Source organism: Brachyhypopomus gauderio, chromosome 19, assembly GCF_052324685.1.
Source record: "Brachyhypopomus gauderio isolate BG-103 chromosome 19, BGAUD_0.2, whole genome shotgun sequence".
Taxonomy (NCBI): domain Eukaryota; kingdom Metazoa; phylum Chordata; class Actinopteri; order Gymnotiformes; family Hypopomidae; genus Brachyhypopomus; species Brachyhypopomus gauderio.
This window is the reverse complement of record NC_135229.1, coordinates 7,076,058-7,103,907: the sequence shown is the minus strand read 5'-3', so window position 1 is coordinate 7,103,907 and position 27,850 is coordinate 7,076,058. Positions and strand designations below refer to the sequence as shown.

The window sequence follows — 27,850 nt, the reverse complement described above, 5'->3', positions numbered from 1 at the left end:
CATACACAAAAAAAACCCAGGACAAATAACCCAAATTCACCCATAAAACGCCCTGTTGTAAAATACGCCAGCAATTGGGTAATCGTGAACAAAAGACGATTTTGTCCCCTTTACCTCTGACTCAGCCCCTTCAGGTGTGGGCGTCCTATAAAAACCGTTACTCCCCCAGACCTGCCTGCTGCGCCCATAAGTTACACGGGGAAGCCCAGCGCAAGGAGCCTCGCTCGCTATGAACATCATTCTCATCTCTGCGTTCCTAGTGTGCCTCGGTAATGTAACAACAGTCAAAACTATTGTTCACCGTGTTTTGCATATTTTAGCTACGATCTAGTGTTCATATATTATTATGTGTCATGACCTTCCGTCTTTAGTGCGTTCTGCACCTTCTGCCAACAAGATCAAATGGTGTTTAAAATCTGATCAGGAGCTAGCCAAGTGCTCCAAACTCGCATCGTCAGTGCCGGAGCTCGGATGCGTGAAGCATGATGGATCGTATGAATGCATCAAGGCTGTCAAGGTGAAACAGTAGTGACTTTGTTAATGATTATTATCCGAACTGCAACTTATTTACCTTTTGGACGTAAATAGCACGTATGATAACAAGGAACTTCAAGCTATTTCCTAACGTCTGCTGCAGATTAGGCTACAATTTTGTTTTCAATACCATAGGTTTTTTTAACCTTACGTTTTTATTTGATACAGGACAGTGAGCAATAAAATATTCCCTATATTTCCAGGAAGCCAGGAAGACTACTATACTACTGACCTCTATTCTATAATCTTCTTTATCAGGAAGGGGAAGCAGATGCCATCACTTTAGATGGAGGAGACATCTACACAGCTGGACTCAAAAACTATGACCTTCATCCTATCATTGCAGAAGACTATGGAAAAGGTCATTTTTAGAAGAATTCTCTGATGATTAATTGGCTGTTTTTGCAACTGGAATGTGGAATAGGTGATACGTGATGGCACCTTGAAATTGTTTCAGTTGGGGAAACCTGCTACTACGCTGTTGCTGTAGTAAAAAAAGGCACATATTTCAACTTCAGTGAACTTAAAGGGAAGAAGTCTTGCCACACTGGTCTTGGAAAGTCTGCAGGCTGGAACATTCCCATCGGCACTCTTGTTGCACTTGATTATATTAAATGGAGTGGTGCAGCCGACTCCAGTGTGGAGAAATGTGAGTAACTGGGTTAGCAAACCTTCTAGCAGAAATAGCTTTGTCAGTGCATGTTATCATATTTTAGAGAGGCTTATTTATGCTTACATTTATAATTTCCTATTATGCAGTGAGTATCCCAGTTAAGGATCACAGTTAAATATATACTCAGCATATATTGTATTTGAAGAAATAAATGAACTGTACACAGAATTAATACATTAATTAAATAAATTATGTCCCCGTTAGGGTGGTAGTGTGGTCAAGAGATACTGGCCTATGCTCAATAAATTAATCCCTCTTTGAGAAATACAGTGTTTACATAACATGCACATGTTTTACAGCGGTGATGGAATTCTTCTCAGCCAGCTGTGCACCTGGAGCAGAAAAAGGTTCCAAACTGTGTGAGCTCTGCAAAGGCGATTGCTCACAATCTCACAATGAGCCCTATTATGATTATGAAGGAGCTTTCCAGTAAGAATCTCAGCATCATCTCATAAAGATATCCTCAATTATCACTATAACTGTGTCACCTTTACTGTTATTTTGTCATGTTGACTGTTGTACACTGGAGCATGTTGTGACCTGATCTGTTCTTACAGGTGTTTGAAGGATGGAACTGGAGATGTAGCATTTGTGAAGCACCTTACAGTAAAAGGTGAGATAGTATCCATATCCATGTAGATAGTCAGATAGTATCCATATCCATATAGATAGTGAGATAGTATCCATATCCATATAGTATCTCATAATTATGACTTGGTATCTCCTAATAATGTATTATATATACTATAACATACTATATGGACTGTTTTTTTATTCCAATGGCGGGAATGGGCGTCCATACTGATCTAATCTCTCAGACAAAGAGGTTAAAATGTACTTGGCAAGTTCATGTTTTTTTTCCAAGTTCATCATTCAAAGCTCTTTCCTTATTTTTTTGTGCATTTATCCTTGTTTTCATGTGATCTATTTTTTTTTTCACATTGTTAATGTTTTCTTGGTGAGTTGTGCTTATATGTTGAGCTTCTATAAAGTAACGTTACATCGTTTAGAAAGGAACTATTTAAATAAAATAGTTTTGCTTGCTTGTTTGTTTATTTTCTTAATTATTTCTATGTTTATGTTAGATGCTGATAAGGATGACTATGAGCTGCTGTGCAAAGATGGCACCAGGATGAGCATCGATGAGTATAAGGACTGTCACCTGGCTAAAGTCCCTGCCCATGCTGTCGTTAGTCGCAAGAATCCAGAACTGGCCAAGCAGATCATTGAGATTCTTACAAAACTTCAGGTATGCTATTGAAAACAGTACAACTAACTGTATTGCTTAACATCCTGTAACAATATTCCACAATTAAGAATACATTTGCCTCGCAAGCCATACGAAACACTTTGAATTACAATGGTGCATGGAGAATTTGATGGTGACTAACTTTGTGCTCCACAGGGTTATAATCTCTTCTCCTCTGAGGGCTACACTGCAAAGAACCTTCTGTTCAAAGACTCGACCAAAAAGCTGGTGCCGCTGTCTGAGACCACTGACTCTTATTCATATCTCGGAGCAGAGTACATGTCCACAATCAGGTCTCTAAAGAAAGGTGAGGCCTAATAAACTCACAGATAAAAACAACAACATAGTGTAATCTATTCTATACCCTCATTTATGTTACAGTGAATGGTGGGGGTTATAGCAGTTTTGCTTCCTTCCTCAGAGATCAGCACAGACAGCAGTCCGGGTGCCATTAAGTGGTGTACTGTGGGCCATGCTGAAACAGTCAAGTGTGATGCGTGGTCGATCAACACAGTGGATGATCAAGGCAATGCCAAGATCTCGTGCACAAATGCCAAAAACGCTGACGATTGCTTACGCAAGATCCTGGTACTGTGGGCTCATATGCATGGGACATGGTTTCCCACCATAAGTGCTGTTTATAAGATGTTTAACTGAAACAGGCACAGTCATCTCTCCTCTTCACATTTTGTCTTTGCAGCGTAACGAAGCTGATGCAGTAGCTATTGATGGAGGGCAGGTTTATACCGCTGGCAAGTGTGGTCTGGTACCAGCCATGGTCGAACAATATGATGAATGTGAGGAATACCAACTTACTGTATATTAAATACTGTATTTTTTATTTCAGCAAATGAATACAGTGCATGTAATATAAAGTAGCTAATTAATTTTATTTGTATCTTTCCATAGCAAAGTGTGCATCTGGAGATGGTAGGTGAAACCTATTGTACAAATCATACTTTGTCAAGTGTAAATTTTGGACAATACCAAACCAATTTATGTCCGTCATTCTCCCATCAGACTCAGATGCTTCCTCATACTACGCTGTGGCTGTAGTGCGCAAAGACTCTGGTCTGACCTGCCAGACACTGAGAGGCAAAAAATCCTGCCACACTGGCCTGGGCCGCAACGCAGGCTGGAACATTCCCATGGGTCTCTTCCACAAGGAATATAAAGAATGTGACTTGTGTGAGCATTACTGTCATCTTCTGGTCTTACAGTTGCTTGGACTTTCATTTCATTTCATTTCATTTCATTATTTTTCAGGGTTTTATCGTGCTTTACTGCTAGTGTATCGAATCCTTAGTTAGCAATGTCACATCATATTGTTTTTGCATTGGCCCTGAATGAAATAGAATAGATTTCACTTTACATTTAAATGACAAGAAGAGCAGAATAAAACACTGGTGTAATAAATAATAACATACACTGAGCAAAAACTGCCTGACATTATTTAGGTCTACCTGACATGCATTTACATGTTACACATACAATGGCCTTTAATTTGTTTCTTCATACATTTTTTGTTCCACAGCTAAGTTCTTCAGTGAGAGCTGTGTTCCTGGTGCGGACCCCACGTCCAGCCTGTGTGCACTGTGTGCAGGCAGTGGCAAAGGAGTTGGGGGAGATGCGGCCAAATGCAAAGCCAGCTCAGAGGAGCTTTACTTCGGCTATGCTGGGGCATTCCGGTATGGTTCCCGTGAAACCAGTAGCACATTATGTGCTATTATGTGAAGAAACATTCTGGTCAGGTCCAATTATATGTCATGTGTAGATTCTGAAATGGTATTCAGTTAAAGTGTTTGTGACTGTTCTCTCACAGGTGTCTGGCTGAAGGCACTGGTGATGTAGCCTTTGTTAAACATACTACTGTACAGGAAAATACAGATGGTAAGTCTGCCACTCTGGTAATAATATTGTTAGATTATAAGATTAGTCCTTTCTACTTGTGACAGCGAGGGGGTCCTGCTCCTCCCTTCGGGGGGGGGGGGGGGTCGCCTGGCCTCAGTCAGGGTGGCCACACGCACCCTTGGCAAACTGCCTCTTTGTCTTGGAGGACTGCACCTTGGAGTGAGCACGGCCCCAGGGGGGAAGGGGAGAAGGGGGAGGAGGCACTATTGTCCTCATCCACCTCCATCTCTGAGTCGGCAGCCATCTCCCTGTCAGAGGTACCGGAGAAGTCCTCCATGTCCTGGTCTCCTGGGAGTGGGGACTCCCCGCTGTAACCACTGCCCTCTTCCAGGGATTCTACCTCCTTTGCGAAGAACAGAGTCTTGGAAGAGGACTCAGAAGAGTCCCCTCTAGTGTGTTGAGACTGATCATCCTCTCCCTCTGACTCCAAGAGGGAGTCAGCTCAAGTGCAGTGAGTGCTATGACCAGGAACAGAGCCTTATTGGTTAGCTTCCCTTATCAGTGAGGAGACAGGGAGAGGTTATACCAGTCCTGGTCAATAGACTGTTCCCACTCTCCACCCGGGATGGGGTCCGACTCATGGTTGGAGAATCACTCCAAGACCAGGACTGGAGCTGTCTACTCTGAGGACACCCTCCCAGTTCCCCCTCCTCTCTCGATGCCAGCCATGGAGGGAGGACTTGCACAGGAAGTGCTGGCAGACACTAGGCAGTCCCAGAGAGAGCTGGAGCACAGTGGGGAAAGAGCCCCAGCTGCTTTTTTCAGTTCTGCGGGGAGGATATTCCCCGAAAAAATTGGGGGCAGATCTACAGTATTCGCCCTGGGGATGGCTGGTGCTAGCTGTTCATTTTAGCTAAGAGACCTTCATATTTTGACTCTAATGACTCACATAACTTCAATGATCTATATTTTCAATTAAATAAACATGGCCTTCCACACATTCTGCACTTCCTCTCTAGGAAAAGGTCCAGAGTGGGCTAAATCTCTGAAATCAGCAGACTTTATGCTGCTCTGTTCTGGTAGCTCTGCTGACATCTCCAGCTACAGCACCTGTAACCTTGCCAAAGTGCCAGCCCACACCATCGTGACTCGACCGGAGAAACGCAATGATGTGGTGTCTGTGCTCAAGGAGCTGCAGGTAAGTGCAGAGCTTTGTGCAAAGGAGATGGAATTAGTCACCCAATGGTAAGATGGTGGTAGTCAACATCACCTTTTCATATAACTCAATTAATTGGCTCCCTTGTTCATGTAGTTCACAGTCCCCACAGTATTACCACTTGACATTGCAGGGGCTCAGTAGATCTTGGAAAAACAATACATATCACGACACCGTCATTTTCTGCTCACTGAAGATGAGTGACTTTGTGCTTTCATTAACTTCATTTCAGGTTAAATTTGGTGCTACCGCCTCAGAAGCTCCCTTCAAGATGTTCCAGTCAGAAGATGGTTCAAACCTACTCTTCAAAGATTCCACTAAGTGTCTCCAAGAAGTTTCCTCAGCAAATTCCTATAAGGACTTTCTGGGCTCAACCTACGTAGAAACCATGGACTCTCTTCGCGTTTGTTCTGATTATGTCCCAGGTAAAAAAGCTTACAAATGCACATTAAATTGTGTTTGGTCTATACATGTTCCTAGAACAAAGTATCAGTCAATTTTCTTTGCTTTGGTTTTCACAGACTTGGAGAAGGACTGCACATTCAATGAAGGCTGTGGTTCTTCCATCGCTGGCTAGAGCAAATTTTTGTTTTTTCTTCCACCTGTTTCAATGTTATTCTGATGTTACTGGAAAAGGAAGCCTTGGTACTCTTGGTGTTTGTGTTTTTTTTTTTTACAAAGCTGTCACAATTATGTTTTGATTGTTTAGAAATAATCTGTGCTTTCATGTCAGTAAATCAATAAACTGTCACGTTGAGGACCCCGGCCCCTCCCCTTTGGGCGTGTGTATACGTAGTCCACGTGCTTTGTCTGCGTCAGTGGAACTCCGTGGTGATGGCTATGTCGTGTGAATAATGTGAATTGTCTCGTAATCACGTGGGGCTAATGTGGTTTGTCTATTTAATGTGCGCTCGCGCAGTGTCCTGTGCTCGTTGTTGTCTAGAGTCTACACGTTTCTGTGTGTACGTCAAATGTTTCTTGTGCGCTATTGCGCAATCTGTGTAGTACAATTAAAAGTGACGTCTGTAGCAAGGATTCTGTGTCTCGTCCTTCGCTCCACCCCGTTCGTCACAGAACGACGAGCTGACAAGAGACACAAAAATGCCAAGCTACAAAGGAAAGCCGAAGAAGGGCAAGAAGCCCAGTAAGCGGCATCACCGCTCTTCATCTTCTCCCCCACGCCTCGAAGTTTCGCCAACTCTGGCTCAGCCCGAAGAGGACCCGGTGTGTGCCCACCAGCTGGCCGCCGTCCGGGGGCTGGAGAACAGGGACCCCGAGCTGGCCGAGATCTTCCGCCAGGTTGCGGTAAGGATCTGGAGGGAGAGACACGCTCCTCCAGCCCGTGCTCTCTCGCCTCTGAGGGTGGGCTCGTGCGTCATGGGTGCTACCGAGTCCACCCCAGAGAGCGAGTTTGGGGAGGAGGACTCCGAGGAGGAGCAGGAAGAGGAGGAAGACTACCCCCCCTCGCTGAACGACACGTCTACCGTGGACTACGGTGGAGACGGAGAGGGCTACCCCCTGTCAGCGGACGACGCATCCACCGTTGACTACGGGGAAGAGGAGGAGGAGGAGTCCGAAGAAGAGGACTACCTCCCTCCGCCCGTGGGTCCCTCTACCACCATGGAGAAAGGTGGGGAGGAGTACGACGAGGGAGATTATCCTCCGTCCTAAGGCTCCTATACGGAGGAGGAGGAGACTCCGCCCTCCGTAGAAAGAGCAGCTGGGACTACGAGGAGTCGTCCACCCTCCGATCGCTCTGGCGAGAGTATGATGGACTGCTCCCGGGGTGGCAGCCCGGAGCAGTCCATGGTGTGGAGCCAGGGGTTAGAGGAGGAAATGGACACAGCGGAGGAGCTCCCTCGCGCTGCACCCGACGCGTACGACAGCGGCGCTGCACCCGACGCGTACGACAGCGACGCTGCACCCTACGCGTACGACGGCCGCGCTGCACTCTACGCGTACGACGGCCGCGCTGCACCCGGCGCGTACAACGGCCGCGCTGCACCCGGTGCGTCCGCCGGCCGCGCTGCACCCGGCGCGTCCGCCGGCCGCGCTACACCCGGCGCATCCGCCGGCCGCGCTGCACCGGTCGGTGGCTTCGCAGCACAGGTCGGAGGAGGACCGTTTGCTGCAGCTCCCGATCTCTCTCCCCTTGTCGCCCTATTCCTGGCGCGTAGCCTGGCGCCTGTTTCGTGTGTGTGTGCCAGTGTTCGTAAGTCTACCCGTATGTCTACCCAATCCCTTTTTCCCATTTATTCCTCTGTGTGTAATTGTTCCTGTGTGTGTGTTCGTAAACGTCCCGTTCAACTTGTCTAACGTTTTTTTCCCCGGTCTTCCCAGGGAGGGTGTGCTATGCGATTCGTGATGGACGCTTCGCCAAGGGCAGTCACCTCCCAGACGCAGGACTGAGCGCGTCGGATCCGCCCATCGTCGTGGGTTCGGGGCATTCGGTCCTATTGGCACCCCGGGACGGGTAGGGTAGTGCCCTTGGAGGCATCTGTCACGTTGAGGACCCCGGCCCCTCCCCTTTGGGCGTGTGTATACGTAGTCCACGTGCTTTGTCTGCGTCAGTGGAACTCCGTGGTGATGGCTATGTCGTGTGAATAATGTGAATCGTCTCGTAATCACGTGGGGCTAATGTGGTTTGTCTATTTAATGTGCGCTCGCGCAGTGTCCTGTGCTCGTCATTGTCTAGAACAACACGTTCTACACGTTTCTGTGTGTACGTCAAATGTTTCTCGTGCACTATTGCGCAATCTCTGTGTAGTACAATTAAAAGTGACGTCTGTAGCAAGGATTCTGTGTCTCGTCCTTCGCTCCACCCCGTTCGTCACATAAACAGTGGCATATGTAAATCTTTTCATTTGTTGAGTGATATACTATTTTTTATTCATACTTCTATTACAACTGTAATAAACAGCCATATTGTTTAATGTCACAGTGACAGATATACAAAACATTGTCCATTTATCCCTTTGTTAAAAATAAGATACATAAGGAAATCAATTGGAATCAGTACCACTGATTCAACTTTTATAAGATATAAACTTTGCTAACAGCTCAGTTAGGACTTGCATAATACAAATACAAATGACATTTTTAATTTAATGTGGGGTTTTATTAATATTTAAAAGTAAATAGAAAGAAACTAAAATACATTTCTGCAATTGTGGAACCAACTATTGAATAATATTTACTTGACAGTTCTCAGTTATGCTTGATCTTACTGTGAGATACATATTTTACTTATCATTTGTCAAGAGAACAATGCCCTGTAACATCTGTCTAAAAACCCATTCTCTACTAATTAATTTTAACTAATTACTAACTTGTCACATATGGCCTCGCCCCCTCCCTTAGCTGTCACTCCGGGTTCCCTCGTGTCTGTGTTCCTTGCCCGTTAGCCCCACCCTGCTTGTCTGTCTGCCTGGTTTCTGTCTGTCTGTCACTCCCGTGTCGTAATCGTGCTCAGCTGTGTCTTGTTAGTTCCGTGTACTTATAGTCCCTGTGTTTCCCTAGCCCCTTGTCGGTTATTCGTTCTCCCGTGGATGTTACCTGGTGGTTCTATGTTCGGTTGTGTTTTGATTCTCCGTGATCAGCTCTTTGTTCTGTGTATCCCTGCTCTGTTTTGTGTTTGTTCTGATCATGCCCCTGTACCTGTCTAATCTGGATGGCTCTCCTGTTGTGACCCCTGCCTACTACTACGACTCTGATTATGGAATGCCCTGTAATAAATCTCGCTCTTCTCAGCATTTGTGTCTGCCTCCATGCTCCGCAGCGCGAGCTGCATTACATAACTAAAATAATCCTGCAAAACACATTCAGCAGCCTCTAGATGAGTTAAAGTGTGAGCAGCTTAATCCAAGAAGGTTCCTGGCCATTGATGTGCCATGAGTATTTATGGAGCTAATCGGAAATTACACCATGCATTCAGCAATAAGGAAGTAAATTTGATAGTATTTTCAGACAGAAAAAACCTGAGCTTAAAAAGCATAATTAATATTTTCACCAAGTGAGGTGGAAAGAATACAATATGAGGTTTTACTAATTAGTAATAAATTAATAATTCATTATCTTAACATAGTATTCACATTGTTTATGTAACCTATTAAGAGTGCTATAGGTAATGTTAAAAAGTCTGTAAATGTGATACAGCTTCACAGTGAAAAAGCTTGAAATGTACACTTTATTTTATTTAGCTTTATATAGTAGCATACTAGAAGTAAAATTATCAGCAACTTCTCCCTTCTTTGCAATGGCACTGGTTTTAAAGGGTAAAGTTCATGTGGAAACTAATCAATTTGAAGCCAGGCTTCAGAGCATCTCTCTTGTTCTTGATTCCAAAACCTATTCTTAATTGAAAAACATTTCACAAAAAAACAAAACCTGCATGACATGATTTTAGACATGAATATAAAAGTAAGCAACTGAAATTAAGCATGGAAATTAGAACAAAAACAATAACATCGCATGACCAGGTTCCCCTCTCGCCAGCCATCTCTTCTATCTCCTCTGGGAGGATACAGAGGCGTTCCCAGGACAGCCGAGAGATATAATCCCTCTAGTGTGTCCTGGGTCTTCCCCGGGGTCTCCTCCCAGTTGGACATGCCTGGAGCACCTCACCAGGGAGACGCCCAGGTGGCATCCGGACCAGATGCCTGAACCACCTCAACTCAACTCTCTACGTGGAGGAGCAGCGATTCTACTCCGAGTCTCTCCCGGATTACCAAACTCTGACACCCTGCAGAGAAAACCGTTTGAAAATTCATTTCAGCTGCTTGTATTCGTGATTTCATTCTTTCAGTCACTACCCAGAACTCATGACCATAGTCATAAGTACATATACACTGTTATTCAGGTGTGTGGCAATGTAGAGACAGAGGTCCACACTGAACACATGTGATTTGACCTCTAGAATCTCTGAGCTGTGGAATACTTTTTGAGTCAGATTTATCATGGAAGATCTGCTTGAAGCTTCTCTGTCATCTTATCTCTTACTGATATTGATAGGTTAGAGGTTAAAGTTCAGGTGTGGCGTGTGGCATGTGCCGATTGACTGATAGTCTGACCTGTCCAGTTACCCAGTCATAAATGACTGTTGACTGCCATACTCATGGTACTCTCCAACATACTACAAGGGAGGCAGCAATATAAATTAAATTAAAATAGTTCAGATTCGTAGTGCACAGTGTCTTGACCATTTATTTTTGCTTTGTTTTTAGTTTTGTTTTGGGGGGTCTCATAAATTTTGTATAAGTGGAGCTGATGTAATAAAATAACAAGCACTTAGTTGTAAATATATAGTTTAAAAAGGTGGAGCGTGTAGTAGATTGTCTTAAACGTCTCAAAACTAATGCTATAAATAATTGATATGGATCCTCTTTTGCACACCAGCCATATGCAGAACTGTGTGGTTTTATTATCAAACACATTAATAAGTGACTGTATTTATGATTTTACTACACAAAAACGCTACTTATTCATAAAAAATTGAAAATATATACATTTACGATCAAAATTAATATTTCTTTATTATTACTGTGGTTCAAATAAACGATCGTTTGCTTTAACATATGCTTTAAGCTTAATGAAAGTAACATTTTATTTAATAAACATCAGTACAGACACATTTAAATTTGAATTGTGCTTCCAAGATTCTGGATATACGCACAAGCTATAGCTACGACTTTATGTTAGCGTTCCCTGGGGATTACACCAAACGACTGACACGGGGAACTAAGGCATTTGCTTGCGTATCTTAACTCCAAACTTTCTCGCTCTCTCTGTCTCTTTCTTTTAATAGTGAAATCACAAACCTGTGTAAATTCGATGTGTTTGCGAAGGGAAAACGGACTTGGGAATTTCCAGAAAGGCATAGTTCCTTCAAATGGCGCACCACAGAGCGCTGGCGAGTGCCAACGATTGGGCAATCTTAAACAAACTATGGTTATGTCCCTCTTCCATCGGACTCAGCCCTTTCAGACCCAGGCTTCACATAAAGTGTTATAACACTGAACATTTCCTGCTGCGACCGCGAGCTACACCAGAAGCTGTTTAAGGAATCCAAGTATGCATATTGTTCTTATTTCTGCCTTCCTCGGATACCTCGGTAATGCGTCTTCTCCATGACCTTTATTAACGCTTGCTGTTTAAAACATTTTCTAATATGTCAGCGCGCAAGGGAATGCTTTAAGTGTCATTAACCTTTAGTGCAGGCTGCACCCTCTGATCCGAAAATCAGATGGTGCCTAAAGTCAGACCAGGAGCTACGCAAGTGCGTCTACCTCGCATCCGAAGTGCTGCAGCTAGCTTGTGTGAAGCGCGACGGATCTGAGGAATGCATCAGGGCCATCAAAGTAGAGTATTTGATGTTTTGTTTCTAGATACGTTATACTTGCTTATTAGTGTGTACTTAAAGTGTGATTATCAATCAATTAATGAATGACCAACGCTACATCAGCTACTAAACTATTGAACTTCTACTATATAGCATTACTTTGTTGAATGCTACCTCAGTACAACATGAGGCCAGTGAGCATTATATACTACAAGAGACAGGAAATCGTGTCAGTACTGACTCAGTTATGTAACTATCAGGAAGGGGAAGCAGATGCCATCACTCTAGATGGAGGAGACATCTACAGAGCTGGACTCACCAACTATGACCTTCATCCTATAATTGCAGAAGTCTATGGTGAAGGTAATTTTTCTGAAATAATTATAAAACTCCTGTGTGTATAGCTGAGTTTTGAAATTAAGGGGACTTATTGTGCCCCAGCTGTGGATTCTGACACGTGATGTTGCTACCTTTTTTTGTGAGAATGGAAAACATTTTAATTGTTTCAGGAATAGAAACATGCTACTACGCTGTTGCTGTAGTTAAGAAAGGCACTGGCTTCAACTTTAGTGAACTTCGTGGGAAGAAGTCTTGCCACACTGGTCTGGGAAAGTCGGCAGGCTGGAACATTCCCATCGGTACTCTCCTCTCAAATGGGCGGATTCAGTGGGCTGGTATTGAGGACAAACCTTTGGAAGAAGGTAAGTAACTTTTGGATGAAGGATTAGGAATCTTTTTGTGGGTTTCAGGAACAATAGCTTCAAAATTGTTTCATATGAAACAATCCTAAGTCTCCCCATCCTTAGTCACCCCATGTTGTCATTTTTAGAGAAGAAAACTGGTAATTGATACACTATATGGCCAAGGGCCCCCCTCCTAAGCTCAACATAAACCGTCCAGTCTCCAAAGAGTCAATGTTAGTCAACAGTAAGTGTTATTACTCTGAAATGAAAGTGTTTAGAAGAAACAACAGCTCAGCCACAAAGTGTTATACCATGCAAACTCAGAGCAGGGCTGTTCATTGCTGAAACACATTACAATCAGTTACTCTATGTTGCATCACTTGCTACAGAGTTCCAAACTGCATCTAGAATTAACACCAGAAGTAACAAAAAACAGTGTGTGGAGAACTTCATGAGATGGGTTTCCTGGCCCTGGCAGTTACACACAAACCTATGTGTACTTATCAAGCATCAGCAAGAATGGTGCAATGCACATCACTGGACTCTGGAGCAGTGGGAATAAGTTCCCTGTACTGATAAATCATGCTTCACTTTTTGACGTATGTATGTGGATTTGATGGATAGACTACAAGGAAAATACTACCTACTTGAATCCATAATGCAGCAAAGTTAGGTGGAGGAGGGTTAATGTAGCTGTTTTTTATGATTTGGGATTTTAGATCCAGTGAAGGGTAATGTTATTGCTACAGCTTATAATGTTTTTTTTAGAAAATATACTTTTCAGCATTGTGAAAAAGGCCATTTCCTGTTCCAGTATAACTGTTCTGAATCTCAAACCCACCGACTAAGATTCTAACTCAGCCCGCACTTTTGCAATAAATTAAAACACAATTTGCAAAGTATGCCTTTTTATCCAACATCTTTGTGTGATCTCAAATTTACGGTGCAAAAATTCCCATAGGCAGCATCTGAAACCTTTTTCAAAGCATTCTCATGAGAGTGAAGGCTCTTATAGACACAGTGATGTCAGTTTCATATCCATATCCATGGTTTAAGAATGGGATGTCCAAAAAATGTATGTAGGTATGATAGTCAAGTGTCAGTGTGGTTTTTACATTTAACTGTCTGTTGGACCAAGGCTGTCTGTTGGAGCCAGTATGTGACATAAGCTTGACGGTTTTACAGCGGTGATGGAATTCTTCTCAGCCAGCTGTGTCCCTGGAGCATCAAAAGGTTCCAAACTGTGTCAGCTCTGCAAAGGTGACTGCTCACGATCTCATAAGGAGCCCTATTATGATTATGATGGAGCTTTCCAGTAAGAATCCCAGTATCATTTCATCACGTTATCATAAATCATCAAATTATCCTCAATTATCAGTCTTCCTATGTCATGTTTTAATTTTTACTGTCAGCTTGGCAAGTGATATGTTACATGACACATCTTACCTATTCCTACAGGTGCTTGAAGGATGGAGTTGGAGATGTTGCTTTTGTGAAGCATCTAATTGGTTACTGTTGTACCAATCCTGGTAAGCAAACTGTTGTACCAATCCTGTTTTTTTTATGAATGAAAGCAGGTGCTAATCAGACACAGACTCTGGGAGACTGTAATGTTTGGGCTAAATCCAGTTCTGTAGTATTGAGTAGTTGTGACGGGCAGGAGTGAGCAACTAAAAAGGAAGCGATCACGCCAAGTCTCAGGGAAATAGGATGGTTTAATAGAAAGTGTGCAAACCAAAAACCTGTGACATAGTTCTGAATGAAGGAAATAATAACCAGCAGTCAACTGGTACAAAGACAAGACATATATAGACAAACAAACGACCCTCAGGTGAGACGGATCACGGGTCCCGCCCACCTGAGGGACGAACATCACGTGACCAAAAACAGGACCGCTGCCGCTGTAAACGGGGGCGACCGGCAGGGGGTCCCCCCACAACGTGACAGTAGTGGTACACAATGTGCAGGCAGCAGAAGTAAATAGACACAATCCGAAATCGAGGTCGTAAACAATCGGAGTTGGTATTCCAGAAATATCATTCTGAGGTAGCAACTGGGTAATTCCAAAGAGTAAACACTAGGGGTGTCCTGCAATAGTCGCTGATTCGACTATAGTCGACTATACCCCCTAGTCGACTATGAACGTCATAGTCGAATGTACCATTCTAACTGCATGGGGGTGCCCAAGGATGCAGCTAAGCATTAGTTGTTACATGAAATGTCTTTGTTATATATAGCCTTTTGTCAAATAAAATCATCCCAATTTCTGTTAATAAATATTTTAAAATGATGTTTGCACATTAACAATAGGCATCTTCCTTATTACACATTAATAAATCACACCCTGCTGTTGCACAATCCAAACTAGCGGAGCTGAACATGGTACAGAATACGCGCAGCATCTGCCGAGATTATAATGCAGGGTTGCCAACTCTCACGCATTGAGCGTGAGACACACGCATTTGACCGTTTTCACACGCTCTCACGCCACACTTCCGATATCTCACGCCGAAAAAAAAATCCAGTTTATTTACCTCTGATCCACATATGTTTCAATGAGTTACTATCGCTCTGGCGCCATCCACCAGCGATCGATAGATCACGATATAACACTTAATTTGTGTCAATTTTACGTTCGGGATCCCGTTTAAGGTGCTCTAAAAAAAAAAAAAAAAAAAAAACCCGATTCGACTATTAGTCGACTAAAGGGAAAATCTGACGAATCAGATTCGACTATGAAAATCCTTAGTTGAATACACCCCTAGTAAACACACACACAAACCAGGGCGAACCATAAAAAGCTTTCGAAATACATGTAGGCAATACTTCATAATTAAAGAGAGACCTAGACCACTATTATATGGAGAGATAAATCAACTACAGGTGTGGATCAATAATGAGCGGAGGCGGATCTGGTTGGTTTTGATGGGAATAATGGGAATTCACAAGTCCATGGGGTCGTGCAGAATGACACAAAGATGGAAATGAAATTAGAAGTAGCTTGCTTTGTGAATCAAGTTTAAACCCTGAGGAAAGAACCACATAACTATGATATATTTAGATCATTATTTCTATTATTGCTATCTGATATTTCAGCAGAGAAGGCCAAATACGAACTGCTGTGCAAAGATGGCACCAGGAAGAGCATCGATGAGTATAAGGACTGTCACCTGGCTAAAGTCCCTGCCCATGCTGTCGTTAGTCGCAAGGATCCAGAACTGGCCCACCGCATCTTTCAGGTTCTAAACACACTCAAGGTATGAAGGTGGATGCACTCAAAATAAGCGCGTGAACATGCATGCAGTCGAACAACAATGCACATTGCTCTCTGTAAAGCTGTGTGTGGTATTTGATGCTGATTATGTTTGTGTTCCATAGGACTTTGGTCTCTTCTCCTCTGAGGGCTACTCAATGAAAAACCTTATGTTCACAGACTCCACAAAAAACCTGGTGCTGCTCCCTAAAGCCACTGACTCCTTCCTATATCTTGGGGCAGAGTACATGGCCACCATCCATGCTCTCAAGAAAGGTCATGCACAAAGTAATCTGATACAGCCCAAAAAATATTCCAAACATTCCAAACATTACATTTAAAAACGTACTGGGCAGATAATACAGTACAATTAGTTCAATAATTTCCTCTGTGCATACGATTGTGTAGCACGAATGGTGGGGACTCACAAGACGTTTGCCGTCTCTTTCTCAGACCTTAGCCCAGACAGCGCTTCTCCTGCCATTAACTGGTGTGCTGTGGGCCATGCTGAAATAGCAAAGTGTGACAAGTGGTCCATCAACAGCTTTGACGAGAAGGACGCCTTCAGGATTGAGTGCATAAGCGGCCAAAGTGTTGATGATTGCATTAGCAAGATCATGGTACTGTAGGGTCAGACGTAGACACGATTTCAGACTCATGGCACCAGCTGTGCCCTTAATGCAGTGTCTAAAATGGGCACATTCATCTGTCTTTTTCACACTTTGTCTTTGCAGCGTAAAGAAGCTGATGCAGTAGCTATTGATGGAGGGCAGGTTTATACCGCTGGCAAGTGTGGTCTGGTACCAGCCATGGTCGAACAATATGATGAAGGTCAGGAACATCATATAGGCTTGATGATCAAATATTATGTGTACACATATTTTTAATGCTATTTTTAATAGCACATGCAGTAACTGAGCATGTATGTAATATAAACAGATAATGTATTGCATGACACACTGAGTTAAAGTACAATAAACTAACTCATTTTGTTTTCCCCTAATAGCAAACTGTGCTTCTGGCGTTGGTAGGTGAAGTCTGTTCTCAGCCACGTTCCTCCTTGTAATTCCCCATCTCCTACCTAAGTCACAAAAGAAAACGGAACTTTAAAACTTAAGAACATAGTATGATAAACAAAATCCAAACATTGCTATAACTATTCAGAACCTAGTCAAGGGCAACAGTGACCAGGTTAACTGTTATATGTGTTAATGTAATGGGATTAATAATTATAGATTTAAAAACGATACCTATTTGTCTTCCTCATGCTTCTGTCAGAAGTCTCTGCCTACTACGCTGTGGCTATAGTGCGCAAAGACTCTGGTCTGACCTGGGAGAGACTGAGAGGCAAAAAATCCTGCCACACTGGCTTGGGCCGCACCGCAGGCTGGAACGTTCCCATGGGTCTCATCCACAAGGAAACCAGAGAATGTGACTTCTGTGAGCATTACTGCCATCTTCTGGTTCTGTGTAAATGTTGATGGATCTTTCTTTATATTGCAAGAAAAATTTATTAGTAGAAATGTGTCTGTGCCTCTTGTATACATCTGAAAGATTTTGTTTTGTTTTTCAATGGATTTACTTTTTATTCTACAGCTAAGTTCTTCAGTGAGAGCTGTGTTCCTGGTGCAGACCCCACATCCAGCCTGTGTGCACTGTGTGCAGGCAGTGGCAAACTTGTTGGGGGACGAGAAGCCAAATGCAAAGCCAGCTCAGAGGAGCTTTACTACGGCTATGCTGGAGCATTCCGGTATGGTTTCCATGAAACCGGTACCACCCTTTCATCTGCTTTTATTGGTTATAGAAAGAATTCTGGTCAGGTACCATTATCTGTAATGAATGAAACAAAATGAAAGATACCGAAATGGTATTCAGATTGAGGGTTTGTGACTGTTCCCTTGCAGGTGTCTGGCTGAAGGCACTGGTGATGTGGCCTTTGTTAAACATACTACTGTACAGGAAAATACAGATGGTATGTCTATATCTGTGTTAATAATAATAATAGATTATAACAATAGTCCTTTGTATTCATTCATTCATTTTAGTTAAGACCCCTTCATATTTGAGCTCTAATGAGTCACAACTTCAATCATCAGTATTTTCAGTTATATAAACGTGCCCTTCCACACATTCTGCACTTTCTCTCTAGGAAAAGGTCCACAGTGGGCTTCATCTCTGAAATCAGCAGACTTTAAGCTGATCTGTCCTGGTGGCTCTGCTGACATCTCCAGCTACAGCACCTGTAACCTTGCAGTAGTGCCAGCCCATGCCATTGTGACTCGACCAGAGAAGCGCAATGAAGTGGTGTCTGTGCTCAAGGAGCAGCAGGTAACTGCAGAGTAATGCAAATGAGATGGTATTGGTCACCCAACAAGCACAGTCCATGTAGTGTTAGATAGATAAATACTTCCAGAGAGATTCCAGAATCATCCAGTAGCAGGCAGTGTTATGCGGCGGTACGCGAACGCGCATGAACCGCGTTGTGTTATGCGGCGGTACGTGAGTGCACATACACCGCGTTAGGGCTGCTACAAACCCAAAAGCCAAAACCACAACAAAACGATAAACTGAGACCACTGCCAAAACAATCGCGGGAAAAGAGACAAAAGAAAAACGTCTTCGTGAAGGACGCACGAAGGAAAACCACAAACAGAATAAAACAAAAAAATAGATGCGGAGAAACTCAACCCGAGGAAAGTAGCCTACGAAAATACAGCACAACAAACAAAGGAAATGCGGAATGAATCAACGCGAGGTAAGTAACCAACAAAAGAAATCAGAACAATGAAACAAAAGAAACGTGGAATAAATCAACGGGAGGTAAGTTAAACCACCGGGGGAAGAACCGGCTCACCAATCTAAACAGCGAGAAAACAAAAACTTCCCTAAACGATCAGTAAGTAAAAATAGAGAAAAATACAGCGGGGGAAAAACTTTTGAGATAGACCCAAAAGGGAGCAGGAGTGAACGCACTTGAAAAAACAGCGAAAGATGAGAGAGAAAGCGAAAAACCATGAAACATTTACCAGAGTTTACCAGAGAGAATTACTGACTGACTGCTCAAGAGAAAACAAACAACTCAGCAAAGATACACTCCAGCAAGTCTCCCTAAGAAGGGAGCAAGACAGCTGCAGGTCATCTTTGCTAATTGTGTCTACGTGACGTAGATCGCGAGCGCCCTCTAGTGGTCACGGGCGGGGCAGTGCTGGGGCCTGCCCTGACAGAGTCCCACCCCCCCCCCCCCCAGGCCCGAGATCCCGCGGGCCAAGAGCAGCGGCCCTGTCGCAAAATCGGAAATCACGGATCAAGTCCGAGCACAATACGCGAAGCCGGGACCCAACTGCGCTCCTCCAGCCCATACTCCTCCCAGTCCACCAGGAACTGTTCCCACCCACGGACCCGATGGACATCCAGAAGGCGGTTAACCGTGTAGGCGGGACCCCCGTCGATGATACGTGGAGCCGGCGGCACAGGCGCCTTAGGAAGACCACACAGGACCGGCCGGAGTTTCGACATGTGGAATACCGGATGGACCCGAAGAAAAGGGGGAACCGTCAGGCGGTAAGCCTCAGGGTTAACCTGCCTCACCACCTTAAAGTAACGCAGGGCCAGCTTCCGCGTACCCCCACGGACAGGTAGGTCCTTAGTGGACAACCAGACCTGCTAGCCTAGTGATGTTGGGCAGCCGAGGCAGACAACAGGGCCCGACGAGCACCCTTCCAAGCTAGCTGGCACCGCTTGACAAGGGCCCGGGCCCCAGCCACCGTGACCTTGCTCTCCGGGTCAGCAAACATAGGAGGGGGGGTACCCGTTGAGACACTCGAACGGAGACATCCTCAGGGACGAGTGCCACAGCGTGTTGTGGGCGTACTCTGCCCAAACCAGGCGATCGGCCCAGGATGATGGACAGGCGGAGGCCAGACAACGCAAGGTCTGTTCCAGGTCCTGGTTGACTCTCTCGGTCTGGCTGTTGGACTTGGGGTGAAACCCCGAGGACAGACTGGCCTTAGCCCCCAGTAACCCGAGAAACACCAAGAACAAACAGGAAGTTTCTTGGGTGGAGGGCCACCTTGGAAAACCAGTCGACCATAACCAGGATAGCGGTGTTTCCCAGGGACGCGGGTAGACCGGTCAAGAGGTCCATGGAGATATGGGACCAAGGACGTGAAGGCACCGGAAGAGGGTACAAGAGCCCAAGGGCTTAGATCTAGGGGTCTTACTGCTAGTACACACCGTACAATCCGCCACAAAGCCTTCTATATCCTTTCCCATACCGGGCCACCAAAACTGTCTACGGATGAACTTGGTGGTCCGGCGTGACCCGGGATGAGCGGCAAACAGCTAGGCTTGCCCCCATTGCATGACCCCGTTCCTTTGGCCAGAGGCAACGTACAGCCACCCAGGTGGTCCCCCTCCTGGATCGGGTTCAGCCATGAGTGCCCGTCTGATGGCCGCTTCGACATCCCACTGGATGGGCGCTACATCCAGCCGGTAGTATAGCGCCAGGGACCAAGGGATCAGCCTGCGGTTCCCACTGGCGTGGTAGGGCATCAGGCTTGGTGTTCTTGGACCCTGGGCGATAGGACAAGGTGAAGTCAAATCTGCTAAAAAAAACAATGTCCACCTGGCCCTGGTCGTTTTGCCTTTTGGAGGTAGGCCAGGATTTTATCATCTGTCCACACCAAGAAGGGGTGCTTAGCCCCCTCCAACCAATGCCGCCATTCCTCTAGGGCTGTCTCAATGGTTAGCAACTCTTTGTCCCCGATGTCGTAATTGCGCTCGGCGGGTGTCAGACAGTGCAAAAACAAGGCACTGAGCTTAGGCGGTTCCCCTGTCCTTTGGGACAGCACAGGCCCGACCCCTTCGTCAAAGGTGTCGACCTCCACGATAAACGGGAGCTCAGGGTCGGGTATGGTGAGAACGGGGGCAGCCACCAAATGCGCCTTAAGGGTGTCAAAAGCCTTCTGTGCCTCGGGGGTCCAGGAAAACGGCCCAGGGGACTTTCTAGTTAGAGCGGCAATAGGGGCGGCTGTTTTGCTGTAGTTTTTGATGAAGCGCCGATAGATTAGCAAACCCTAGAAAGCGTTGAACCTGGTGAAGTGTTCATTGTAGCCATTGAGAATCACATATCAATAAAATTACCCAGTCCGCCTACTTTCATCTACGTAATATCAGTCGCCTTCGTCCTGCCCTTACACCACATACCTCTGCCATCCTTGTGCACAGCCTCGTCACTTCCCGCCTTGACTATTGCAATTCCCTGCTTTTTGGTCTTCCACACAAATCTCTCCATAAGCTTCAATTGGTTCAAAACTCAGCTGCCCGTATCATCACAAAAACCCCTTCATTCCACCATATCACTCCTGTACTGTCTCAGCTCCACTGGCTCCCAATCAAGTTCCGTGTAGACTAAAATTCTTCTACTCACTTTCAAAGCCATCCATAACCTTGCCCCACCCTATCTCTCTAATCTTCTCACTGTCGCTATTCCATCTCGCACTCTCAGATCTTCCTCCTCTGTTCACCTGACTGTCCCCTCTGCCCGTCTCACCACCATGGGGAGTAGAGCTTTTAGTGGCTCTGCTCCCCGGCTTTGGAATTCGCTGCCACCTGACATAAGGAACATAAACTCACTTCTACAGTTCAGATCCTCATTAAAGACTCACCTGTACAAGATTGCTTTTAATGTTTAACTGATCCATGTTTTACTGTGTCATATTTTATTGTTTCTCTTACTTGTATTTTATGTATGAGTTTATTTATTTTTTGCTGTTGTAATTGTAAAGTGTCCTTGAGTGTTAGAAAGGCGCTATTAAATAAAATGTATTATTATTATTATTATTATTATTATTGTGGGAACAGGCCACTGAGCCATGGCCTTAGTCTTGGCAGGGTCCATAGCCAGCTTATTCTGGGAAACAACAAAGCCAAGAAAGGATACTTCCCTGGCGTGGATCACCGCCTTCCTCAGTTTAATGTACAAGTGGTTCTCCAGTTGGAGAAACCAACGTACATGTTTGATGTGCTCCTGCTATGACCGGCTATAAATCAATATATCGTCAAGGTAGACGTATATGTAGCGGTCTAAGGCATCTCGCAGAACCTCATTAATACATCTTTGAAAGACTGCAGGAGTGTTCATGAGCCCAAACGGCATGACCAGGTATTCGTACTGTCCCTATGGGGTGATAAAAGCGGTCTTCCACTCATCCCCTTCTCTTACCCGAACCAAATTGTACGCACTCCGCAGGTGTAGCTTGGTGAAGACCGTGGCTTGCTGTAGGGACTCGGATGCAGAAAACTTCTGCATGTGGCACAACTCCGAGTTGTATTTGAAGTCCGATGTGTACAGGGTGAACAGACTGAGAGAGGACAATCCCTTATGGAGCTCCTGTGTTGCTCATCACTGTATCAGAGGAGCAGTCCCTGATCCTGACATGTTGTGGTCTCCCAGTAAGGTAATCAGTGATTCAGGTGACCAGGTACAAGTCCACCTCCATCTTCATCAACTTCTCTCTCAGCAGTAGGGGCAGGATGGTGTTGAAGGCACTAGAGAAGTCAAAGAACATTACCCTCACGACACCACTCTCCTTGTCCAGGTTAGAGTGAGCTCTGTGCAGGAGATGGAGGATGGTGTCTTCCACCCACACCTTCTCCTGGTAGGAAAACTGCAGTGGGTCCTCAGCATGGTGGACCCGAGGCTTCATAGTCTTCATCACGTGAGGTGTAAGAGCAACTAGCCTGTAGTCATTCAGCTCCTTCGGGTGTGCCTTCTTGGGAACTGGAATGAGGCAATGAGGGAATGAGGCTCCCCCCTAGTTGGACAGCCCATGCCTTGAGCATTCTGGGGTGAAGGTAGGGGGACTGGAGGAGCTGATTTGTCTACCAGCTGATGGTTGTGTTGATGGTGGTGATGTGAGGGTGGTGGTGGTGATGGTGACAGAGATCGTGGAGGTGAGGGTGAGGGCTGATCCGCTGGCCGGGGGGGGGGGGGGGGGGGGGGGTGGTGACAGGGTGGTGAGTGCTGGAGGAAGGTAGGGGAAGGGGGCAGCAGGAGCAGGACAGTCAAACATGTAGAAGTTGTTAAACTGGTTTGCTCTGTCCAAACACCATCTAATGAGCTGCTGCTATTGGTTTTGTACCCTGTGGTGGTTTTCATCGCACCCCAGACCTCCTTCATGTTGTTGTCCTGCAGCTTTCTTTCCACCTTTTTCCTTTAGGGCTCTTTGGCCTCTTTAAGATGAACCTTGAGTTCCCCCTGTACGCACTTCTGCTCTACCAAGTTTCCATCTTTGAACGCCCTCTTCTTCTGATTGAGGAGGTCCTTGAAGTCCCCGGTGATCCAGGGTTTGTCGTTTGGGAAGCAGCGTTCAGTCCCTGTGGGAACAGCCACATCCATACAAAAGTTCAAGTAGTCTGTAACCAGAGTTGTATAGTAACGAAGTAGAACTACTTCACTACTGTACTTAAGTACTAAAATGCAGTATCTGTACTTTACTGGAGTATTATTTTTTTCTCCTACTTCCACTTTTACTTCACTACATATTTTCAATCAGTTTAATACTTTTACTCCGATACATTTTTTACATGCTGTATAGTTACTTGTTACAATTTTAAACAAGTTAGCTGGCGCTGTTACCTGGTCAAGCGATCAGGTTGTCTCATGAGAAAACTGTGCATGTTCCGGTCGCGTCTTGTTTACTCTGCTGCTGCCTTCACTGAACACTTGAGCTTCATAATCAAGGTTCACTTGACACTTCGTGATTGTCGCAAGTGTTTGGTAACAGCAGAAGTGCTGCATAATAAGCTTGTTGGCGTTTTAATGTACATATATTAGCACCTTCCACACCATCAACATCGAGTGATTGTGGTGGTGAGGATGAGGAAGGAGACCACCCTGGCCCTACCTAGAGACAGTGTTTGCGTTTGGAGTGAAAGTAAATTCCTATAGGATGAAGTGCCATCTCTGCCTCCCTAAAGAGGGTGAAATATTGGCCTTCAAAAATTCACCTTCGAACTTGAAGAAACACATCAATGTAAGTTACAAATATAACATACAGAAGACACACCAGCTTTAGCTGTCAGTAAGCGCTAGTTAGGTTAGATATCTTATCTAACTAACCTAATTATGTTCATGACGTGCTGCAGTATTCACTTAACATTAGCTGGCAATCATAAAGGCGATGTCATGCTGAGTTGTGTTTTTAGCTACAGTAATCCGTGTCTCTTTTCATGCTGACGGATCATGTGTCCATTTTTATAGTGTAGTGTTTTTATTAGGGGTGGGCATAGATTAATTTTTTTAATCTAGATTAATCTCACTGAAAATAAATAGCTCACTATAGTGCCACGCACCAATTAGCTTTTTTTTTTTGCTATTAGAGATTGTCCACGGTTGCCGTGTGGCTACTAGCTTGTGGGCTATGTAAATAATGTATTCTCCACCCCCCCCTGCTCAACAATCGACACTCGCCGCCAACCCCCCATCCCCCCCTACAACAATCGACACTCTCCACCCCCGCTCAACAATTATAATACACCATATATGTATCAAACTGGTAGCCCTCCGCAATAATTGGTATCCAAGAGGTAGCTCCCACTTTGAAAAAGGTTGGTGACCCCTGACCTAGAACAAGGATGCAGGGTTAGCGGAGGGAACAAAGAATAACCAAAACATACCAGCATAGGGGAGAGGGACCTGAACAAAATACCTGAGAGCAAAGGAACGACACCAAGCAGGAAACATCAACAGAGAACAATGACCGACACGGGGGTGAAATACAGCAGGGATTAAACATACAGAGACTAACTGGACACAGGTGGGATCACGGACGACAGGGGCGTGACAGACAGAAGGGAAACCATGGTAACAGAAAACAAGGCGGGACTAACAGGCATGGAAAAACACTGGCACATGGAACAGGATGACAGGGAGTGACAACTAGCAGAGGGGGGCGGAGCCCTATGTGACACCGTTTTAACGTTGAGGCTACTAAGTAAGCTATTTTGTGAAAAATGAATACAGACTTATGCAACCTTCAGTGAGGCACAGACTGTTTATAATTATCACGGTACGGAGGCCCCTGCCAGCCACCCGTCAGCAGCGGCAATATTCTATGTCAGTTCAGTACTTGTGATGTTGTGTTCATTACTCAGGGAGGTGTGGTCCATTAAGAAGTTCGCCACCTGAGGGTCGTTTGTCTGTCTATTTATGTCTTGTCTTTGTACCAGCTGACTGCTGGTTATTGTATCCTTAATTTGGTTTAGTTCACAAAAGTCTTGAGTTTGTGCATTTTATCCATTAAATCTTCCATTTCCCTGAGACTGGCACAATCTTCATTCTTTCACTCCCCTCACCCGATACAATAATTGTTCTGCCTTTGTATTTCAGGCTAAATTTGGTGGTTCCAGCAATGACTTCTTTTTCAAGATGTTCCAGTCAGAGGATGGGCGAAATCTACTCTTCAAGGACTCCACAAAATGTCTTCAAGAGGTTCCACAAGCAAAGTCCTTCAAGGAGTTTCTGGGTGAATCCTATGTAGCCATCATGGACTCTCTTCATGAATGTACTGCCAGCATTCCAGGTAAAACAAACTTACAAAAATACAAACCTTTTTTGACACAATTTTGGTCACATTCCCCCTCCCCCCCGTACTAGCTGTCAAGTCTTTGTTGTCTTGCTCCATGTGCCTGTTTGTCCCTCCTTCTGATTTGTAACCCCAACTCGTTACAAATCCCTGAGTCTCCTGTGTTCCTTGTTTAGTTCCTTGTATGTTCTTGTATTTAAACCGTGTGTTTGGTCCTTTGTGCTGTTGATTATTGTTCGTATAAGTTAGTATGTTCCTTGCTCTCGCTGAGCTCCTTGTGAATCCTGTATACCGGTTTGTTCTGTGTTTCATAATTGTTATATGTGCCTGTCTTGGTTCTAGTTCCTTCCCTGTCATGTTCCCCCTAGTCCATGTCAGTATCCATATTGGGTTTGGTGGCTAATTTCCCTCATTGTGTTAGAAGTTGTGTTCAGGTTCTGTTTGGATATGCTTCCTTTTGTCAGAGCTGGTTCGGATGCCATTCCTCCAGCCACCACTAGGGGCACCCGAGTCAGTCCTAGACTCAGTCAGCGCAATCAGCAGTGATTCGCCTCAGCTGTTTTCTTGGCTTCTTAAGGAAGCTTGTTGAGACGAATCACTGCTGAATCGTTTTGGTTATGCTGTCACACTTTCCGCCTTTCTCTGCTTTCTCTAGTGTTGCGTATCGTTGCAAGGTGTCTCGCCACCTATCTCTCTCTTACTTACCTGTCACTTATTCGAGTCTCTATCTCCTGTGCTGCTTCCTAGCCATTCTCAAGTTTTCCCTCATCTGTCTTAGCCATTTATACCTTTGGTTTTGGGAAGGTTTTGTTTTTTGCTGCATGTTTTGCCCGCAGCCGTTACGTTTTTCTGCGTCCTTTTGGTTGCCTTTATTATTATTCTCCAGTCTCTCGGTTCTGTTTGGTTTTGCACGCATTGATTTTTCTGCATTGTTTATTTTCTCTATCACACTGACAATAGGTTCTGCCTATCTTATCATCAGTGTGAACTGGCACTTGGGTCCACCTCTCTCACTGTTTTTACACGCAGTGTGTACTCATTGATACCACCGCGTTACACCTTTTGTCAATGTCTCCCGTTAGCATTTTGCTTCGTGTGTTTAGTTCGTCTGTTAGCTGTGTGTGTTTCTATGATTTTGTTTATTTTTATATCTCCCATCATCAGTATTATTTTGGTTTTATTATTGCTATTAAATCCTTAGTCTCCTGCACTTGCGTCCAGTCTGGCCTCTTGTTCCGTTACAGTCCAGTCTATTGTAAGTTATAGGCCAGGCCATATTGCACATATGTGGAAGAGCTGAGAAGTTGACATCCTTTTTCCTATAAGTAGCATGGGTTATTTAAACATATCTTTAATAAAGATATAGCAATGTAAGATTGTGTGTGATGTCTGAGAAATTAGATAATGTACATTATGACTGAAAGATAAAGCCACATTATTTGATGATATATTTATAATTCATAAGATATATTCAGGCTATGTTTCCTGTATAAATCCAACCGCTTCAAAGGGTTCACAAACTTACTTTTTATGTATGCTTTGGCAATCTGTATACTGATTACATTGTTTGATATTATATTGTTGTACTTTTTTCTTCAAAACAGTGCTGAATATTTGTTTCTAGTCATGAACCAATTTTCTTTTGTTTTCACAGAGCTGGAGCAGGCTTGCACCTTGCATACATGCCAACAGCAATAGTTCATTGTTTGCAGAAAATAGAACTATTGTCCAAAAAGAAATTGCATTATGGCAGATGAAACTGCAGAGTTGCAGGACTCTGGAAGTCTGGATTAATGCAAGGAAAAAGTAAAAAAAAATTGGCAAGGAACATAAAAAAAAATAAAATATTGTGCCAACATTCTTTGTAGTGGAGGAACGATAAATTGGCTATATAAAGTGATGTCATTGTTTGCAAGATATGTTCATTGTAACATGGGTTCACAGATGGAACATTTCCCAGCAATCTTAGTAATCTCGAAGTATTTACCAATTCTATTCCTGTATAGCAAAATGTGTCTAAATGTAGGTTTACATGTAAACGTGCAGTGTCTTGCTAGTCACTGAATGCCAGATTTCATACATTTGTTTTCATATATTTACATGATGTAGAAAAGAGAACAATTTCATATGAAATATCTTCCAGTATTTCTAATGTCAGTCTAATAAAGGAAATGTAAGAGACCAAACATGTCTTGCCTGATTATGATTTTGGAGAAAGGAGTAAATTCTGTAAATTAGATTTTCTGATGATACATTGCTTTAAAGCCAATGGCAGTATATATGGATGGCAGTACAGTGAGTCCCCGCTTAATGATGGGGTTAGAGACTAAAAAGTTTATCGAAAAGCAGTTTTTGTTGTTAAGCGTGACCCTAGAGGGACTCACTGTATATGCTGATATTATAAAAGAGGTTGCTTTGTAACTTTCAAGGCCCCAGGAATGGTCAGCCTGTTGTTCTTTCAGGTACC

General features: G+C 44.3%; 2 protein-coding genes across 6 annotated transcripts; both read left to right on the top strand.

The window, feature by feature from the left end:
- Positions 1-132: 132 nt before the first annotated feature.
- On the top strand, positions 133-6,227 carry LOC143483396 (serotransferrin-2-like). The gene is made up of 17 exons (XM_076982242.1): positions 133-269; positions 372-517; positions 793-895; positions 992-1,183; positions 1,507-1,636; positions 1,765-1,820; positions 2,293-2,456; positions 2,613-2,763; positions 2,878-3,044; positions 3,157-3,253; positions 3,366-3,386; positions 3,477-3,644; positions 3,991-4,144; positions 4,279-4,346; positions 5,327-5,505; positions 5,756-5,948; positions 6,045-6,227. Exons 1-17 carry the CDS (start codon positions 230-232, stop codon positions 6,098-6,100), a joined length of 2,085 nt encoding a protein of 694 aa, XP_076838357.1. The 5' UTR covers positions 133-229; the 3' UTR covers positions 6,101-6,227.
- Positions 6,228-11,437: 5,210 nt separating this feature from the next.
- Positions 11,438-27,560, top strand: LOC143483394 (serotransferrin-2-like). Of its 5 annotated transcripts, none has more exons than XM_076982239.1 (17): positions 11,438-11,632; positions 11,734-11,879; positions 12,121-12,223; positions 12,370-12,561; positions 13,729-13,858; positions 14,002-14,072; positions 15,643-15,800; positions 15,922-16,084; positions 16,250-16,416; positions 16,531-16,627; positions 16,803-16,823; positions 17,075-17,236; positions 17,393-17,546; positions 17,701-17,768; positions 17,946-18,124; positions 25,188-25,380; positions 27,038-27,560. In XM_076982239.1, the coding sequence occupies exons 1-17, from the start codon at positions 11,593-11,595 to the stop codon at positions 27,079-27,081; spliced, it is 2,088 nt and encodes a 695-aa protein (XP_076838354.1). In that variant the 5' UTR covers positions 11,438-11,592; the 3' UTR covers positions 27,082-27,560. The 5 variants fall into 5 exon arrangements, with proteins under 5 accessions (XP_076838354.1, XP_076838353.1, XP_076838352.1 ...); XM_076982238.1 differs by having other exon boundaries at positions 11,439-11,632; positions 15,640-15,800; positions 17,078-17,236; XM_076982237.1 differs by having other exon boundaries at positions 11,440-11,632; positions 15,640-15,800.
- The last annotated feature ends 290 nt before the right edge of the window (positions 27,561-27,850 follow it).